We start from the raw sequence: 20,618 nt of genomic DNA, 5'->3' as shown, positions 1-20,618 counted from the left end.
TATATATATATATATATATACATATATATATATAAAAAGCATATAAAATGAAAAGTAAATAGAAGAAATTAAATATAAAAACAAAACAGCAAAAATGAGAAGAACAGCGAAGCAGTCGTTGTGCCATGTTGTTACCTGAAACCAGATTGATGGGGAGGTAAGATGTTACCAGGTCAGCCTTAAGAAAATAAGGTGGAAGTACATCAGGGCCAGCAGATTTTCTAGAGTCTAGACCTTTTAACAATTTGTTAATCTCACTAACAGAAAACAGTGCAAAAGAAAAGATGTGGTTTACTGAGGATCGACTTGTAGGAGAGATATGACTTGTAGATGTTTGGCTTAAAGGAGAAGTGGCTGATTTTCCATTAGTAACTGTGACAAACAAGAAACTCAAAGCAACAAAATGTTTGTTGAAACAGTTCAGGATCTCATGCTTATTTGACACAGGAACAGAGTTAACAAGAAATTGTGGTGGGTGGCAGGTCAGTAGAATGGGAGCTGCCTGAGAGAGATTTGATGGTTTCCCAGAATCTTTTAGGGTCATTTAGCTCTTTGGAGGTCTGAGATATCAAGTTGGTAGGTTTTGCAGCTTTGATAGAAGTTGTACAATGATTCCGCAGCTGTCGAAAATATGACCAGTCAGTGTCTGAGCCAGAACGTCTGGCTGTGGCCTAGAGCCGATCCCTCCTGTGCAGGAGGTCGGCTAACTCTAGAGTAAACCAAGGGCTGTCTCGTCCTTTTATTCTGAACTGGCGGAAAGGGGCATGTTCATTTACAAAGTAGATTAAACTGTTCTGGAAGTAATTCCAAGCGTCAATTTCACATAGATTTTCTCTGACATTTGGCATAATTTAGCTCAGCTTTTCTGCATCATCGAAGAAAGTGTAATCATTAAAACCTGAGTTTTGTAACTGACTGAAATAAGGCACAGGTTAATGAAACTGTTCCATTGCTCTAAAACTCAAATGAAAGGTAATATTTTCTCTGCAGGTATTGGGGGAGGAATTATCCATCAAAATGAGCTGATCCATGGCAGTACCTTCTGTGCTGCTGAGCTGGGTCACATCAGGGTTTCACTGGAAGGTCCTGAGTGTTCCTGTGGCAGCCATGGATGCATCGAGGCTTACGCATCTGGCATGGCCCTGCAGAGAGAGGCCAAAAGACTGCATGATGGTGAGCTTGAGCTTGTTTTTCCAAGGCTTCGCAGTAAAACAGTGGCTTATATGCTCCTAAAGCAAAAAGAAGATGGTCTTTAAAACATTTTGAAGCAAAATTTTGTTTGGCTCATTCTTTATGGCACTTACAGAATAGTTTGCAGCATTGCTCAAAAGCATTGCATGAGTAACACAAACAGGGTGTTGGGTATTTCAAATTTAAAACAGTTTGAAGTACAGTGTGTCTGTACTTTTATTTGTACTTTCCCAAAACTTCAGTAGTTATGTTAAATAAAAATGTATTTCTATCAGAAAACATCCTAAGCAGAGAAGTGAGCAGCAGACATATCTTTGTCTCTGTGATTCTTTTTAGTAGACTCTTGTGTTTCCTCTGACCTTCAATTTTAAACACCTTACAGATATTACAAATCGCTAGCTTTACTCTTGTCACTACTAATACTTCAACATCAACGAATCCTACTGCAACACAAATTAGCTGCTTAGCTACTTCTAGTACATACAGTATATGTACTGGTTGAGAAAAAAATTGGTTTCCATGTTGCATTCACAGACTAAAGAGGAAAAAAAAACACAATTTGACTGTTGGATCTGATTTTGGTTACTAGCTGTATATATGGTGCATTCTTACTTTAATTAATATTTTTAATCTGCTTCTTTTTTTTCTATTATTTACTTTTTTTTACTTGATATGGTGTTTCTTCTAGATGACCTGCTGAAAGTAGAAGGGATGGATATAAAACTGTCCGAGCCAATCACTGCTGCCCACCTCATCCATGCAGCCAGAATGGGAAACTCCAAAGCAGACACTGCTCTTCACAAAGGTTAGTACACAAAGCAAGCACACAAACAAATGCACAATTAACACAATTGAAATTCTGTTTGGGAATTCAAACCATTTTTCAACAATATGGCAATTTGTAGTGTAAATAGTTTCCATCACTGTAGTGTTTTTCTCTCTTAGCCTTAAATTGGATGGATGGATGGGTGGGTGGATGTTACATTTTTACATCCATAATCTTATTTTATGGAAGAATTCAATTCATAATCCAAAAATTAAGAGTCAGAAAACTTTTCAAAAAGGACAGCAAAAATGTTTCCATCTTCTGAGGTAATAGGTCCAGGAAAGCAACCCAGGCATCACTCTCCTCAGCAACACTTTCCAGCTCCTCTTGGGAAAGGGACCCTGAGACGTTCCCAGGCCAGAGAAGATACACAATCTCTCCAGTGGGTTCTGGGTCTGCCCCGGATGAGGGTTGGAATGTAGACAAACCAGTAAATCAAGAGCTTTTTTGGCTAAGCTCTTTCTTCGTCACGACCAACCGAACCAACACCCTCGTTGCTGAGGACGAGTCTCCAATCTGTCGATCAATCTCCTGCTTCATCCTACCTTCACTTGTGAACAAGACACCCAGATACTTCAACTCCTCCTGATGGAGACTGGCAGCCAAAATATAAACAATAGAAATAATATTTGAAGTCAGTTTTGCTTTTAAAAGCTACACTTTTCTCCTTTTAAAATATTTGAAGACTTTAAACAAAGTGATTAGGGATCACACGAAGACACAGATATTTCTGCCATTTGTCAGGTTTTGGTTATGAGACAGATGGTACTGGTCACACTGAAGCCAAATAACAACAAGCTTCATGGATAAAGTATAGAAGCTGGTTTCTCAGATACTTTCTCTTAGATCAGAGGCAATGTGTTCAACATAATGGTACTTCATCCAGCTATCTGTCAAAAATGGTGTACCACAAGGCTCAGTCTTAGGACCCACCCTCTTCACAATCTACAAAAGTAATGTAGGTCAGATCACTCCTGATGCATCCTTACATTTCTATGCTGACAACATAGTTGTTTATTGTCAAGCAAGAACAGTTGCTAAGGTTTTCCATCTTTTACAGTCTGTATTCATCATCCAGTCAGATTTGTTCCGTCTCAAAATGCTGCTAAATGCAGATAAAACCAAAGGGATGTTGTTTTCAAATAGGAAGTTGGTACAAGCAGTAATTCCTTTTATCTGATCTACAAATGGTGTCCCTGTTGAGTTTGTTAATTCTTACAAATACTTGGGTATCTTGGTCAATTCGCATCTCTTTTTTTTTAAGTCTCATGTCAAAAACTTAGTAAAGAATTGAAAGTAAACCTGGGTTTCTGTTTTTAGAAATAAATCCTGTCTAACTCTGAATGCTAGGAAATGCCTTGTAACTGCGACTTTCCTTCACTTCACTGATTACGGTGACATTATTTACATGAACGCTCCTACAAGCACCTTGCAGATGTTGGACACTGTCTATCATGGTTCACTAAGATTCATAACTGACTAACTATCGTACCCATCACTGCACCCAGTATTCACTGGTTAACTGGTCATCATTAATGTCGCACAGGCTCTCTCACTGGTACATTTCCATCTTTAAATCACGTCTTGGTCTGTTGCCTTCATACATCTCCTCCTACATGTCACTCCTTGAGTGCAGCTACAGCGTGCGCTCTCAAGACATCATTACCTGCAGTGTACCCTCTGAGGACTGAACTTGGCAAAAGAGCCTTCTCCTACTCCACTCCTGTTTCCTGGAGCACCTTGCAAAAGACCTGAAGCTCTCGACCTTGACCTCTAAGTGTCTTCAAACAACTGCTAAGCTCTTGGCAAAAACCAACGCAGACATGTTCCTGATTTTAGTTTTTTTTTAATATCTCTTTATAATGTAGGTTTTTATTTTGTTCTTATATCACTTCTTTTATTTACTTTTCATTTGATATGCTTTTATATGATTGTCTGTTGTTGTCTGTACCTCTTCTGTGTTCTTTGTTTAAAACAATTTTCTCTTGTAAATGAGTCCTCGAGGTTCAATGAGACTAACCTGTATAATTACAGGTTGACTGAATGGGGGGTTAGGGGAACTGGACCTGAAGATGCTGCATGTCTGAAGTCTGGTCAAAGAAAATAAATCTGTCTTCTCTTTACAGCGACCACGGCACTTGGTGTGGGGATTGTAAACATCCTGCACATAGTCAACCCCTCACTGGTGATTCTGTCAGGAGTTTTGGCCTCTTACTACAAGGAGCCGGTACAGCGCATCATCTCAGAGAGAGCACTCTTCTCCGCCCAGAGCATCAAGGTCGTCGCTTCTGACTTAGAAGAACCAGCTTTACTTGGAGCTGCTAGTATAGTGTTGGACTATGCAACAAGAAGGACATATTAAGGAACCGTTTATTGGTTCTGGAAAAATTAGAACTCTTAATTACTTTTTAAAAAACTTTGTTTACCATAACATTTTTAAAATACAGTTCTATAATGTACATGGGCTTGTGGTATAGACAGGGATTTTATTTTAAAGTAATAATATTGAAATGTAAAGTATTTTTTATTAAGTATTTTGTGCACAACACCATATAAAATTACAACTGGTCCTGGACATATTAGAACATTGGTTTTGGGACCTGAAAGGATTTTCTCAATGATGCTAGACTTTAACTTCAATTGGCCTCAGTTGAATGTTTATGGATAATCCTGACTTAGCTTTTTAATTAAGCAGTTGAAGTGCAGCTCATTGACAGCAAATTATAGATTCAGTCTTTTTTTTTAACATTCTATTTATTTCTCTTCAAAAACTATTCTGTTGCTTTTGCTTTGTTTCCATCTGATCTGTGAGTGCTGTCAAGTTATTCATGTATTCAGTTGAATCTGAGCAGGTGGGATAGGATTTGCACGTTGTAGTAAAGGGTATTCCTTGTGAAGTTTTCTCTTCGTGGCAGAATTGACCCTGTGGAGTGGTGTCTTCACTGCATATTGTACATGAAAGTACACATTTAGAAGTGAGGGTCAAAGATGATCAGATGACACATCTGAGCTGGCAGAAGTAGCCTGAGAGCCAAACTGGGGTGTGTGAAATTGGAGGGGATTTTTACTCTGATCCTTGTGGTTGTGACTGAAGGGGAACAGCAGGGACTTTTAGCAAGAGCCCTTTGTTCATGTTATGCAACAAATAGTGGTGTGGATACTTCTACCCCTGGTCCATGGAGAGTGTTCTACACTTAAAGGTTCATGTTCTTCACCATAATGTCTGCTTTAGACATTTATTCATTCATGTTGGGGGTTTCTTTCTGTCAGAATAGAACAAATTGTTGATTTGACTCTTTCATATATTTTCATTTGGCACAATACGTTTCACTTTGACTGGAACTTCTTGTACTGCATTTTGACTTTTCCAGAAATGTCTCTCCAACAGAAATCTTTCAGACTGGTTGCCATATATTTTCACATTAAAGAGCTCTGAGTCCTAAAATCCTCCTACAATTTGTTTAATTGTCTCAGTTTAAAGATAAGTCTTTGATTTTAGCCCATATACATTATATTACCCTAACTAGAATGTTTTGGTAAATGGGACCAAATTTCAGTACTCCCATTATTTGAGGCTGTTTTCAACAGTTGGACCCTTTTTAAGCTAGAACAAAAGGTAATTTGTAGTTAAATAAACTAGCAAAGTTTTAAATATTTAAGTTTTCTCTCAGTACATACAACTTTGGCAAGTGGTATTGCTTGAATTTAGAAACCTGGATACATAATTCTACACAGTGCCTGCCTTGAAATCAATATTTAATGAAAACCCATAGTTGTTTTTATTTTTATTTTATTTTTTTTTATTTTAAACAAATGTTAAAGGTGACCAAAATGTTGCGAAGACATTCTTCCATGTTGTAGCACTTGTTTCCGTTGTAACATATTAATTTGTTGGTGCTCATTATATTTTGATGAATGTGTCATTCTGAAGTTTTTCTCTGTTTAAGTTTTGGGTGAAATGCCAAATGTTATGCTACATTCCCCATACGTTACTGATTTTATAATTTTAAGGTGATGCAGAAATGATACTGGCAAGTGTTATGTCAACAAGTGTTTGAGCCGCTTCAGTGTGATGAAGGTTCCTGGATGTATGCTTTTTTTTATATGTATGCCACTTTACTGCAAACCTTAGAATATAGCCTTTTGAAGAAAAATGACGAGGTTTCTATGTTCTATACTGTAATTTACAGTATATGCTGTTTAATTTTTTTAAATGAAATGCAATCTGTTTATTGATAAATGTTGGGCCAAATGATAAATTAAAACTTTTAAAAATTGACAAGAAACGCTATTTGATTTGAAAATGCCAAAGATGTTCACCATATTTGAATTACGGTTCTAGGGCTGCAGTGTATTTTTAAGTGTATACTGAATTTGTCATTCTGTTCACCATCCATTAGTGCTGAGGTTTTATTTTTATTTTTTTTGCAATGCATGTTCCAACAGGAAAGTGAGTTCTGAATGACATGGAGATAGTTCTCATGTTTTAGTCTGTTTGCCCCCACCTACTTGTTACAGGTGAGGTGAATGCTCACATATCACCTGAGCCTGTAGAGACTATCAGACGTGTTAATTATTAACCAGCAGGTCATACCTGAGGAGAACACAGCTGCTGTTGCAAAGTGCAAAGAAAATGGAGCAATGAAGACCAGAGAAACAAAGGCCTGTTACTTCACAAAGACCAAAAATGGTGCTGGTAGTTTTTGTTGTTTTTTTTTTTCCCGGCTGCTCCCTTCTTCAGGGGTCACCACAGCGAACCAACTCGCACAAAGACTTGGCAGTTGTTTGTACATTGGATACCCTTCCTGATCCAACCACAGACCACCGAGCTACCATAGCCCTCTGTGTGGAGCAGAGAGCTGCCATCTAGGGCACCTGAGGGAGCAGATGATGGGGCCTTGCTCAGGGGCCCAGAGCAGAGGCAGGTGTGGGTGCTTCACCTTTCCCACCCACATTTTGACGTCAGTACTGGGAGTTGAATCAGCGAACTTCCAATAACAGGCCCACCTTCTCTAATCACCACTCCCACCCAAAGTACTGGCAGTACTAAACAATCTTAGTACAAAACAGTCCATTTCAAATATTGGTCCCTAGTTGTTTAAATTAAATTGTGCTTTAAAAAAAAGCCTTTTAGTGAAAATGCTGAAATTTGGCTAATGAACTTGTTATAAAGGTTACACTAATGCTTAGCTGATTTAAAACTCAGTTTAGCTTTTTTTTTTTCCCAAAAGTTGAAATAGGCAAAAAACTGCATCTAAAACCTTGAAATTGTCAAAAAAAAATTGAAGCAAAAAATAGAGAAATTAGCTAAAAGCAAAACGATAGCTAAAGGTGGATGGTTTAAAAGCTAAATTTAGAAAAACACAAAGCTAAATTGTGCATAAAAAGGCACAAATGGAGTAGATTTGAACGATGTTTTGAACATATTAAGAGATATCTGTTTTCTAAACGTAGTGAAAATGGTCTAAATAAAGTTAAATATTTTGAAATGTAAAAACTGCAAATATTAAAAACCATAGTACACAGTTCCTGATCAAGCTGAACATTTGGCAACTGAATTAGTTATTGTACAGCATGTGGAAATGGTTTGCAAAAAGCAGGCAAAAGATATGAACAGGAAAACAATGTGCTGAGTCAGTATTCACACTTATAATTTAAAATATTTAGTGGGTCTTTTTAATATTAGGAAATAATTGTAGCCCTTAGATATAAAATAGAGCAGGTTTTGGTATTGTAGTGCATTTATTAGAAAACTGGTCTAATTAAAGTAAAAAAAAAAAAAAAACATCTTATGAACAGGTCGTGTCCATAAAACATTCATGTAAGCCTTGAGAGGATCACTTCACCCTTCAGCTGATCTGTTTACTGTTTGCTAAAACCTGATGTGACATGGTAATGGGAAACAAAAGGTTAGGAAAAAAACTACATAAATGCTAAATTTAACAAGTATTTCACGATGTAAACTAACTTAAAATCTGCTTTAAATCATCAGGTAGCTGTAAATTTTTGGTGGTATGTTTCCAAAATTGTCAAACCAGCAATTTTCTGGCAAATATTAAGAAACGAGAGGTGGCTCGAGGTTTGACGCACATTCCAAGGGGCTTATCAGGGCAGAAGCTCAGGACCCCCCAAAATAGTGTTTTTTTTTTATTCAATTACTATTTTCCAAACTTCCTATTTTACTTATTTCCCTGTCAAAGGAACTAAGTTGATGGACAGTCTGGCCCATATGGTTGTCCTCTGATTGGGGAGTAATCCCCTGCAGTATCCCAAAGTGTCCTTGGGCAAGACATTGTACACTCCACTGTTGACTGATACGCTCACACTGAGTGACAGCTGTGGGCAGCTCGATAAATTGATGTTTAGCATTGCCTCACAGCAAGAAGGTCCTGGGTTCAAGGACCCCAGATGGGCCTGGAGTCTTTCTGTGTGGACTTTAAATGTCCTCACGTTTTCATAGGTTTTCTCCAGGTACTCTGGTTTCCTCCCCAGTTCAAAAATATGGATGTTGGGCAGCCTTCAGGTCCAGGCCTCCCTTGAAAAAGAACTATCATCTGAGGGATGTGCCAGATTAAAATACAATAAATGTTAAACAAATGCTGTAAATATAAAAAAAAGTGCTGTGTTTAAAAATATATAATGAAGCACTCTATGAGTGTGGGAACGAATGTGTGAGTAAAAAGCTCTGCAGTGCTTGCAGATCCTGAAGAAGTCAAAAAATGTGCTTTATTAAGTTGTGAATCATATGATCGATTGTGGATCTGGTGATATTTTGGGGTTGTGTGTTTCTTGAGATTTAATTTTACTGTTTTGAAGCCAACTAGCTTTAATTTGTTTTTATAAAGTCAGGCAGCTGGTCTACGTTTTTTGTCTGATTTTACACATTTTTAAATTAAAACTCTAGGTGCTATCCGCTTTGCTTTGTGTAATCTCAAAATGTTAAGATTATTTCTAACAGTAGCAATGTTGTCTCAGTGCGTATTGATATTCTGTATCTTATTTTTACTGCAAAGGCACTTGAAATGGTGTATTGTTTGTTTAAACAGAGATACCTCTCAGATCCACTGATCTCTGTGCAGCAATGAATAATTAAGTTGTGACAGCAGACTTTCTCAGAATTTGAGATGATGGGTTGAAGTTTTTCTGTGCCTCGGACTTTAGACATTACATCTAAGCAGCTGAAGTTAATGTGCACTAATTGTAATTTTGTTTTAAACATAAGGCCACAATAAGAATATCTAACCCTGGGGCCCAAACCCTCAAGAATGTCCTGTATAAAAATAGATTGTTCTGTTACTTCCATCAGCTGAAATAAAACAAGGACATGGAAATCTAATTTTATGTAATAAATTGTAAATTATGCCTCAAAACCCTGACTGCGGATTTTTTAACAGCTTGGATGCACGTAGCAGGTCACAAGATCTACGTGCAAAAATACAACAATTTGATTGGTCCAATTCTGAGACAGCTGTTACGTGATTGGTTAGCTGTGCTATCAATCGTCTGCCTCGTTTTCTGATTGGCTTTTAGTCCATTTCCGTTCGGCTCTCTTCAGTATTTTCCCCTCCCCTTCGTCCTTCTTCCCGTTTAGCTAATCTCTTAGTGTCAGTTGCTACACCTGCTAATTATTCCCGTCCAAAACAGCTTTAACCATGGATGACTTTGACATGCTGAACGCACCTGCCGCTGGAAACGGCGTCGGCTCAGAGGAAGACCCCGCCGCCGCCTTTTTGGCCCAGCAGGAGAGCGAAATTGCCGGGATTGAAAACGACGAGGGCTTCAGCATCCTTGACGGCGGAGAGGTGCCTTCGTCGCTGAGAGATTCTGGTTTGTAACGGTTTCCCTCTTAGCCGTAGAAAGTTCATATTACTTCTACGTCGTTTTGCTAGTGTAATCATCGTTAATCCTTTTAGGTATGCCCCAGGGCTTTATAAAACGCTAAATTACAAGCATTCCGGTTATATATTCAGTAATTACACGTCGAGGCTTACAGCTAACGCTAGCTGCTATCAGATCTGCCAAGATGCCTTCCACTATTTTTCCCCAACATAACTTTCCAGATATTTCAGAAATTCACACGTAATTGACAGAAGAAAGACGTCGGGAGTCCAATGAGTGTTTAAGTTTAAAATGATTTGCTCACCACTTAATGGAGTCGAGCTGTACGATAACATCAACACTGCGGTTCTTGGTCATTCATTGCTTCCTGTTAGCTTGACGGCTAGTTAGCATGCTAATAGCACAGCTAGCAGAACATTCAGCCTTTGGCCGTGATTGTCTCATTTCCTTAAGGATTGCTGTGCCTTGAGCAACTTGAAAATGCTGACATGGCACACACACAGGTCCCCCCCCCCCCCCCACACCCAAAAAAAAAATACTAATGGGAAATAACTATTCATGCTTAAGTGTATTTTTATCTCATTATGTCTTGAGTTTTATTCTTGATTTCTAATAGCTGTTTTTCTTTATTTATTTCAGATGGAGTCATCAATGGAGAGTTTCATGGGGTAATACTGCTTTCTTAGAATATTCTTGAGTTTTTGTAACTTCTATTTTTGTTTTCATGTGTTTAATTTTGGATTTGGTTTATAAGATAAAAGGAACAAAGTTCCCAGTTAACTTTAAATTGGCTAATGCTTCTTACTAATTCAGTTTACCTATTGAATCCATCTGTTTGCCTTTTAAGGCACGCAAATGCAGCCCTGTTGCATTCCAACAACTTTACATTTTCCACTTGTTACTGATGGATTTTAGTTTCAAAATTTTTTTTTTGCTGAGTTATGTTTTCTTGGTATGTGTTAGTGCCAAAAAACTTAAACAACAAGGACAGTGCACTCTACATCTTTTATGTAAATGTACCATAAATTAGAATGTCTGCATACACTACATACGTACCCTTCTCGTATTGAGATTATTTTATTCGTTTTTTAGTACTGTTGCAGCTTGACTTCAATTTCTAACTCTCTGGGTTGAGATTCTTGCTGTTGATGACTCCTGCTTCCTTTTCCTGTGCTGTCATTGCAACATTTTTATTCCTTCTGCACAGTCAGGACTTCTAGCAGTGAGAGAAGCTCACTTTCAAGAACGAATGTACTACCTGCAAATTGGAAATAAAATACAGAGAAATGATTCCACATGTTTTTTTTGGAGTGTTTTTTTTTTTTTAGTAAAAAGTGTAATAGGATTAACTGTTGGGATGAGGAATTGAAAGTTTATTTCTCAAATATTATCGTTTTTCAGATGTTAGGTTTTGTTTTTTTAATAGCACAATTGACTTTTATTTAATTTCTACTTTGCAGGAAAGCAACGGTCCATCAGATGCTTATGCAGCAATTTCTAATGCGGATCGATTGCAAGCTGAACCTGAAAGTCTGCGCAAGTGGAGGGAGGAACAAAGCGAGAGGCTTGAGGTGCTAGGTAAGTATTCAATTCAACCTTTATTTATCCAGGTTAGTCTCATTAAGCCTCAAGGACTCGTTTACAAGAGAGACCTGTAGTATTAAGTGTAAAATGGAATAATATTTTGTAAAGGAACAGATAAGAGGCTACTGCCCTTTTTCTTATAGACTCAGAAATTTGTTTTTAAATAATACTTATTGTCTGTCAATTGAGATAATAAATGTTTTTCATGAATCTAAAAAAAAAAGAAATTCTAGTGCTGTATCACATGAGCACAAAGACAAACATAGGTTCATTAAACATTGAGGGCCAAATGTAGCTTGGTGACAGTTGCCATCTATTCTGTGAATGAACAGTCATGAAATTGATTAAATGTTTTACTTATTAATCAACAGTTTAATCCACGTGCAGTTGGATTTGCTTTCTAAAAAGAAAATCAGTCTGTGTTTGCTGGGGGGGAAAAAAAAAGTAATTTTGTTCAAATTGAAGGGGAAGGGGTGCTTTTCAATATTTTTATGCAGTTTTTGTTAGGTTAGTTTTTAAGCAGTAAATTTGACATGCAAAGTGGAGATCTGATCTGATCTTCCACAAAGATCTCAGTAGAATTTGTCTGGTTAAATACAGGTTACTAAGTAATAATAAAAATATTCACGTCAGTCAACCCTTTGAATATACACCAAAGTTACGTATCTCTGTGACTCTTATCACAGACGCAACTTATTGAGTTTTGGAGAAACGGCAAACATTTCACTGATCATTAAATGTTGACGTGATACTATGCAGCTAGGGTGTGCCTCATGTTTCAGTTTATTGTGTGATCCTCCGGCTATTTAAAGCCAAAATTACCCTGTCCTTATTATTTTTGTTTATTATTTCCTCCCTCTGCAGATGCCAACTCTCGCAAACAGGAGTCTGAGTGGAAGGATAAGGCCATGGTGGAGCTGGAGGAGTGGCATGCGAGGCAGAACGAGCAGCTGGAAAAAACCAAATCCCATAACAGGTAGTGGCTTTGTTGAAGTGATTTTTATTTTAATTTTAAATGACATCACTTACAAATACTGTATGTTAGTATATCGTGTGTTTTATAAAACTGAATGATTAATAATTTGATTAAAAAAATATATATATTTTTTAAATATGAATAAGGAATGTCCCCAGATAAAACTGATTAGTGTATTTAACTGCAACACCATCAAACATTTCTTCATATTGTTCACATTATTGCCAGGATAGTAAATCATAATTCGATTAAACTGGCTATTTGGTTTAGAAGATGAAGATGATTCTTCCTTTACTTCTGGTGAAGCTCTTTAGAGCAGGGCTATTCAACTGGTGGCCCACGGGCCACTTTCTACCCATAGGTGACTTAAGTCTGGCCTCCCTGTAAGTTCCTTTATTAAAAATAGATTTAAAAAAAAAAAAATCTGTAAAACCTTTATTTTATTTATTTATTTTTTAAATAAAAAATTGAGATGGCAATTATTTCAGAGCCAAACCAGTTAAGTGCACATCTCAATTTTCAATTTCTCATCTCTTCAATCCCCACCCCACGCCCTGATAAGCGCCCTGTCAAGGCACGTAATCTAGAGGAAATACTGAATTGCACACATAATTTCCACAAGGCTACCCAGCATGCTTTGCAGTTCAGAGTCTCTCTGAGACACTATCACAGAGACAACTTGGTGAGTTTGGGAGAAAATTAAACTTAACAGAAGCACATCTTTGCTTTGATCTGGGGCCTACAAATATCTGTTTTGGTGTCACTAATGTGTATTTATAAGGATTAAATCAGAAGAACCAGGAGTCAAAAGGCTGTGGAGCTCATGTTGTGTAGAGTTCTGATTAGCTGATCATATCAGTGTGTGGTCGCCCACTATCTGGATTAACCAGATTTTTTTACCGGGGGAATACTGATGAAGACGCACAGCAGCTTTGTAGTTTAAAAAATAGTCGACCACAAATAAGTTGGTTATTTCATTATAAATGACACAAAGGACACGGTCAACACGCATCACACTCTTTCAGCCCAGCTGAGTTCTGCTCTACCTCTTTTTGGTTCGAAGCTCACACCTGAGGGGGACGTGGATGCTTCACCTGTGATTTATGAACTGTTTAAGGAAGAACTGGTCTGTGCGGACATTGTAAATCAGAACTGGTTCTTAATGGACTTTCCTCGAATGGCAACATGCCAGTCTGTCAGGCAAGATCAAAAATGGTCACCTTTTTTTTTTTTAGTTTGAAAAGCATAAAGATTTGGCAAGTTAGCGATGACTGAATAATATGTGTTAAATAGGAGGCATAGGGTGTCATTTAAAAATATATAATGATTCACATTAGAATATCTATCGGTACTTTTATTGCAAGGAAATCTTGACTTTCTTTGAATTGCATTTTTGGGTTCTGTTTATTGCATTTATGATTCAATACAGCAAAAATAAATGCATTTAAAAGGTAACAGATCATTGTAATGCTGGGTTTATTCACATAATGACTTTAATTGCTGGATGTTTGGCCCCTGAGCTGCTGGCTCTCAGTAACTGTGGCCCCCTGAGCGGTTTAATTGAATAGCCCTGCTTTAGAGGCCAAAAACCAGGGTCTTTGATTGTAATACTGCAAATGTTCTTGTGTGGTAACCGATACTTGTTTCTATCCTCTCCTCCCTTTACTGCATTTCCTCTTCTCCTCTTCCTTCTTGCTGCTCTCTCGTTGGGCGGATGTTTGTCCAGAGTGCTGGACGAGGACTTCTACAAGCAGCCCTTCTCTGACCTCATTGGTTATGTGTATGTTGCTCCAACTAACGTCCTCCCTTTATACACACTTCATTTATTCATTTTTTGCTTTTGTTTCTTACATCTGTGACTACAGACTTGGTTTTTTTAAGCTCCTTTTTTAAAAATTTTTATTTATTATTTAATAGCCTGGATTAAATCTTATTTTTTATTTTTATTAACAAGTGTGGTTATAATTTTACTCCATATGTCTGCAAGTCATTTGTGAGTAGATGCATGTCAAAATATTTCATAATCTCCTGCATGTAGTTGCACTAGAGGTGGACCGAATGATGGATTTGGCATATGATGAAATTGGCTCAGATAGTTGTCAACCATGTAAACGCATCACAGGAGCTCAAACCCTTCTTCAACACTATAAATACATTCTTGATACATCTTTTTTTTTAAAAAAAGAGAGTTCTGTCTAATAATACAACTCTTTAATGCATTTTTTCTTAAATATACTTAAAACTCAAGACTTGTTTTTTTGCTCAGTTAGTGACTAAAGAGTGGCTGTAATTCTTTCGGCTCTGACTTCGCTACTAATTTAACTATTCAAAAATATCCAACCATGATTTATATAATAACTGGACAACAGTCTAAAATATACATTATTTTATTTTTGTTGTTGTAATCATAAAAAATGAATTCATGATACAAGTTGTGCTCAACAACTTGAATATTTTTTAAAAGGTTTTATTATACTAGTCAAAATCAAGAATATACTCAATGAGCCAATTATTTTTCTTTATTAGTTTATGTTGCCCATGAAACATCAACTGTCGGTCTATCTCTAGATTGTACAAACTACTGAGCTCCTCACTCAGATTTGTGAAAATTACGTCCTTTTCCCCCAAAGAAGTGCCTGTTTTTATCCCTTACTCATCATTGATTTTACCGTCTTAAGATGGTCCAGGAAATACTTTTATACTTTTTATATATTTCTAACATGTAACATTTGCTTGTGTTTGAACAACATTTTAACAAAAACTGTGTTGTCTTTGTAATGTGGTTTGCTTTCTAATGACTTGACAATAAGTTACTTAGGAATAGCAAATTTGTGCCTTTTTGTTTGAAGCAGTTGTTTTATAATTGGTATTTAATGAAGATCAGCTAACTTGATGATAAATCTTTCAAAATGTAGATTTTTTTTGTTTTTTTAAATCTGAAGATGTATTTTTGCTTCTAAATCAGTCCAATATGATTTTCCCCTCATCTTATTCTCAACTATTATCACGGTACTGTTCTGCCATATTTTATTGTTGTTACCGTTGGTAATGGATGCACAACTGCTTCAAACGGTACTGTTTTTATGCTGTTAGAATTGTAGATGCTCTGTAGGTACTAACATGTTAATAGACTCATTTCACTGCAGACAGTTTGACTTGAAATGGCCAGACATGCACAAGTGCATCAATGAGGGCAAACAAAGTTGGGCTTTTTCTCATGATCTTCATGAAAGGATCAGGGGAAGTGTTGGACATGTGGTTACTTTTCGTTTCTGAGCAGCCAGCTAAAGTAAAGCCATGTCAGCAGCCTTGGCACAGCCCGAGCTAGTTTCCAGTTAGATTTGGACTTGGCTGCCTCTTATCAGCTGTGAAATGTGCATCTATGGACAGCACCTCAAGACATGAACAGGAGCAGACTGATTTATGAATTTCAGTGCAGCATTTCAATTTTTTTTGTTCTTGTTGGCGTCTTCCACCTACAACTGAACGCACACTAGAACTGTTTACAGCCAAATGTTGGAGCCGCTGAGAAGAGTACCAGACAGTACTCGTAAGTCTGAGGCCACTATTCTCTTCATAAAAAGTCTGGAACACTTCCTGTGGATTGAAGATGAGTTTCTGCATCAAGTGCAGTTTAAGTTTCTTGATGACACATTGAGTGATCGGGAGATGAAGCAATAGATGATCTGGTGGATCAGGACTTTGTACTCCGTAATGAGGGCCTTGCATTGATCTTTCGTGCCAAAGAAGCTGAGTCCAATAACAAAGTTCTTCTTATATTCCTGGTTCATCTGCAGTCCAACCCTCTTCTATAGTCATGAGATTAAGATTGTCACCAAAAGAATAAAGTCATAAACTCGACTAGAAATTTCCTTTGTGGGGAAGCTGTCTTATCGATGGGTGAGGAGCTCTGAGTACAGGTGCTGCACCTCTGCATTAAAAGGAGCCCCCCGAGGTGGTTTACCCATCAGATTAAACTGCTCTCTGGTTGGCTGCCTCCTTTTGGATGCTCTTTAGGCTCATCCCATTGGGAAGAAACCCTGGAGCAGACCCAAAACTTACTGGAGGGATAATTAATGCCTTGATATTCCCCAGAAGGAGCTCATGTCTCTGGGTAGAAGGAAGTATTCAAAGGATGAACTATCTCAACAACTTGTCCAGTTTTCCAAAAATCTTTTCATAGTCCAACAACTTTTTATTTCCTTGGGATAAAAAAAAACTAATGGTATGCCATGAAGCCTGTGTTGAAACATTCAGTTTGACGGATAATGAGAAGGTACAGTTACAGATGTAGAATGCAGCCCCGCTTGATACACTTGAGCTCGTTTGACTAGTTCAAATCAAAAGAATTGCTCTGAATGATGTCTATTCCCAGCTGGCTATTCATTTGCAGTCCTGTGCAGCCTTTGGCTTCTCCCCTCAAACTGTTTGTTGTGATTTAGAGATGTACAGAATATGTTGTCTTTTTCTTACCATAGACACCGTTCTGCCTCAGACTGACTCATACCACTTCAGTATTTTTTTTTTTTTGACTGTGAAGACCTAAATCTTAAAGTATCATTAATAATTAGTCAATTTTGACTTTAATTACATGACTGTAAATTATTCAGATAAAAATGAGAGCTGTACATTTAGTTTAATTGTTAAATAAAATGGTCCAAAGTTGGTGTCGTGTTAAACCAAAGGCTGCATAGAGATGTTTCTAGCAAATACAATTTCAGCCTGCTGCTTTTGCATGCTGGCTTCAACATCTGCAATGAGCTCATTTTTGTCTTTTTGTTTCATTCCCTCTTCCTCCTCTTTCTATCTCTTTTGAATTCTGACTTGTGAAACTGTTTCTCCCTGTTTTCTTTTCCTATGCACCTTAAAGCACACACATTAACCATCCTTGCTACCGCCTAGACCAGTTAAGTAAAAACATGAAACCCCAGACCTTTTTGAATTTTATTTGTTTTGGCAGGGGGTAGATGCAGTTTTGTGAGTGTCATCATGTTGTACAATTTACTTGCTTGCTCGTTAGATTCACTGCCAAACCAGAAAATGTACATGATCCCCCTCTTTGATGTTGTCCCAGTCTTCTGTGTTTTCTAGTTTGTTGTATCAGTGACTGTTCTTTAGCTTTTAATCCCTTGTTTTGTTTTGTACCTTGTTTTAGTTGTATTTGTCGCTGAAGGTAGGGTGGAGATGAATAAAATGAATGAATCTAAATTTAAATGACAGTATTTTCATGGTTGCGAGTGGGTGTGACGAAGGCTCCTGTGTTTTGGGATAGTACAGATTGACATTGAAAATCTTTTTCTTTTGTGTAGACTTTTTTTCTATGCAAGTACTTTTTTCAATGGAAGGTAGTTTCCATTAAAAATGTTTTATTTTTATTTTACATCTTTTATCCCCCCCTACACGTTTCAGAGTAAAACAAGTAAAGCCATTGTTGCAACACTTCTGAACAACCTGCTCCACCGACACGGCAAAATGCATGGCTAAAAGTGCTTTCAATTCATTTAGGCCTGGTTAAAAGCAAGCAAACATTATTTTTTTTTAATACTTTATTCATTTTTAGAACACTTGAATAACTTGAATGGCATTTATTGGTTGAGTAAAGTCCAACAGTTTTGTACAGAACTGTATTTCTAACCAACCAGAAATGCTTTTTAAAGCATAAGGTATTTCTTTTCGTGTTTAAGTCTTATTTTACTAAGTGTTTCGTAGGTAACTCCCTTTGCTGTTGTGACTTCTACAAAAGTTCTGTGACTTTAGTGTTGTGTTAGCAGAGATGGGGAGGGGGTGTACCGTAGGTTAATGTGGTTGAGGGTTTTCTCGTGGGTATAAATGCATGTAGCTGTTTGGTATGGTAGAACGGCTCTGGCCTGAGGTAAGACTCTGTTGAGCTGAAATGTCCAACACAGACCAAAGCTATCGAATCTGTTTTTATGTCACGTTTTAAAAAAACATTTTAAGCTAACGCTGAACTGTGACTTGAGTCGGATGCAGATGCATCGTTGACCAGAATCTGTGTTGGTTCTCAGCAGAGGACTTTCTCATCGCTGTCATCATGTATTAATGTGTGCACTGTGTTTTCCTCCTCTGACTGGTGTGTTTTCTTCTCCTCTGTTACGTATAGGGCAGCTGAGGAAGCCATGATTTCGGATCTGGATGAGAACAACCCTGGCACGGAGTGGGAGCGGGTGGCTCGGCTCTGCGACTTCAACCCCAAGTCGAGCAAGCAGGCTAAAGATGTCTCCCGCATGCGCTCCGTCCTCATCTCTCTAAAGCAATCCCCGCTGATCCGTTAGGCACCAGTGTGTTCAGTCATTCCATATCATTCTTTTTCCCAACGCACACACACAAGCCCAACCACTGAAATACCATTTACATTGCAAAGACGGGGAAATCCTTTCTGTGCACTTCTCTCTGCCTGGAACAGCCCTGTCTTTAACACTTATTGGAAGGAAATACCTGCTGGTCTTGCCAACTATCTTCTGGCAGTGCTGGTGACCTCCTTTATTTACCTGCTCACCACATCTGCCCCTTGTTTTGTCTTCTGTGTGCACCTCCACAGACCCATCCAGACCTTATAATGTTTGCAGTTTCTTTTAAAAATGGGGCCAATCAAGACCGGTTCGATTCTGTATCAGGTCCTGTTTTCTGTGGAATTGCAGAACAGTGTAAATGTGGTGAGTTGGGACACTAAAAGGGAAGATTTGATGTTTGTTTGTTCAGGTCTACAGCTACACTACATCCTGCACCACAAACAAAATCATTATGCTGTCATAATTCTTAACGTGTCGGTCCTTATGAAGCCTGCTTTAACCCTTTAGGGTTGATGCATTCAGCTGTTTTATTCCCCTTTTTTTCTCAATTTATCACTTCATGTTTACCCTTCCTATAACAATGATCGTGTTTTATTTTTTTCTTTTCCACGGACCAAACTTTCAAAAGAGAACCCCCAGATTCAGCGTGTACTTCAAATTGTGTGTGTAGTGCCTGCTTGTGGCATATTAACATTTCCAATCTATGCATTTTCTTTTGAATGCTTTTCCCTTGTAAAGTGAGAACTGAACGAAGTCCAGTCATTACAGTTTATGACCCGTTTCTACGTGTTAAAACCTCAGCAGTGTGTGTACTTGATGTGTGTACCTATGTACATATACAGAAGGCAATATATACAATATATAAAACATTTATGTCACTGAAATTAGACAGTTGTGGTTTAAACTAGATACTAGCCAGTTATTGCTTGACCATGTTTATTCATTGTCCATTTGATTTCAATATCAGTAAAGAGTAAATGAGATTTTTTTGTGTTGTCATTCTTCAGTGGGTGGTTTTAATATAACTTTTTTTTTTTTTGATGGTGGGGCTTTTAGGAAACTATGAATGGCTTTTTATTGTCACTATATACTCTTGTACAGTGAGATTAAAAGCAACTCTCATGGTGCAAACATACACGGGTGCTGGCCATGAAATTAGAATATCATGAAAAAGTTGATTTATTTCAGTAATTCCATTCAAAAAGTGAAACTTGTATATTTAATTACATACACTGATATATTTCATGTTTATTTCTTTTAATGTTGATGATTAAAACTAACAACTAATGAAAACCTCGAATTCGGTATCTCGGAAAATTGGAATATTGTGAAAACGTTCAATATTGAAGAGACCTGGTGCCACACCAAATGGCTAATTAACTCAAAACACCTTGTAGTGAACTAGGCCTGAGGTCAAATCCTGACCTTAAGGACCTTATGGGACAGAAACTGTCATTTCATTGATTTGAATCCAGAAATACAGGTTGACCCATCCTGAGACTTTCTTTCTTGAATTAATCAAGTGAAAGAACACTACTTTCTATTATCATTACTATTTTACAAATGTTTGATAATCAAATTGTGTTAGTTCAAACCATTTCCAAATGTTGAAGTGAACTACTCATTTTAAATCAACTGTGAAACAGTAATAATGATTGTTAATCCTCATTCAAAGTAGAAATCAGGTTAATGATGCATTGTCTGATTTTCTGTCTTCAATGAGCAAGTTGTGTAAGTTGGTCAAAGTTCAAGTTTCGGTCAACTGCAAGTTTACTGAAAAAGAAATGTCATGTTTAACTTTTACAGGAAGATACTAGAGAATTGAATTCGATTAACCATACGGCGATGGTTGAAAAACTTCACAACAGACATTTCTAAAAATACCTGGAAT

The 20,618-nt window shown here is 37.4% G+C and overlaps 3 protein-coding genes across 6 annotated transcripts in view; all 3 read left to right on the top strand.

The window, feature by feature from the left end:
* gne (glucosamine (UDP-N-acetyl)-2-epimerase/N-acetylmannosamine kinase) overlaps positions 1-4,379 on the top strand; it is an 18,572-nt gene extending 14,193 nt beyond the window's left edge. For both annotated transcript variants that reach the window (XM_037689750.1, XM_037689749.1), the window contains 3 exons: positions 991-1,173; positions 1,880-1,996; positions 4,144-4,379. In XM_037689750.1, coding sequence (XP_037545678.1) covers positions 991-1,173; positions 1,880-1,996; positions 4,144-4,379 — 536 coding nt within the window. The remainder of the gene's footprint in view (positions 1-990; positions 1,174-1,879; positions 1,997-4,143) is intronic.
* The window catches only part of tmod1 (tropomodulin 1), a 307,955-nt gene that overhangs the window by 104,042 nt on the left and 183,295 nt on the right, over positions 1-20,618 (top strand). The window lies entirely within an intron of this gene.
* Positions 9,597-19,710, top strand: clta (clathrin, light chain A). Of its 3 annotated transcripts, XM_037689745.1 has the most exons (7): positions 9,597-9,844; positions 10,496-10,524; positions 11,317-11,434; positions 12,305-12,416; positions 14,143-14,196; positions 17,287-17,322; positions 18,538-19,710. In XM_037689745.1, the coding sequence occupies exons 1-7, from the start codon at positions 9,670-9,672 to the stop codon at positions 18,707-18,709; spliced, it is 696 nt and encodes a 231-aa protein (XP_037545673.1). In that variant the 5' UTR covers positions 9,597-9,669; the 3' UTR covers positions 18,710-19,710. The 3 variants fall into 3 exon arrangements, with proteins under 3 accessions (XP_037545673.1, XP_037545674.1, XP_037545675.1); XM_037689746.1 differs by lacking the exon at positions 17,287-17,322; XM_037689747.1 differs by lacking the exons at positions 14,143-14,196; positions 17,287-17,322.

The sequence above is a fragment of the Nematolebias whitei genome, chromosome 16, assembly GCF_014905685.2.
Source record: "Nematolebias whitei isolate Nwh7 chromosome 16, NemWhi1, whole genome shotgun sequence".
Taxonomy (NCBI): domain Eukaryota; kingdom Metazoa; phylum Chordata; class Actinopteri; order Cyprinodontiformes; family Rivulidae; genus Nematolebias; species Nematolebias whitei.
Note: the sequence above shows the minus strand (reverse complement) of the source record. Positions and strands in the feature narration are given on the sequence as shown.

Bases quoted from the DNA above. Each gene is read 5' to 3' on its own strand.
- clta (XM_037689745.1), top strand. From the start codon at position 9,670: ATGGATGACTTTGACATGCTGAACGCACCTGCCGCTGGAAACGGCGTC. The intron at 10,525-11,316 runs GTAATACTGCTT...TCTACTTTGCAG, and splicing joins TCAATGGAGAGTTTCATGGG to GAAAGCAACGGTCCATCAGA. The intron at 17,323-18,537 runs GTTAAGTAAAAA...TGTTACGTATAG, and splicing joins CCTTGCTACCGCCTAGACCA to GGCAGCTGAGGAAGCCATGA.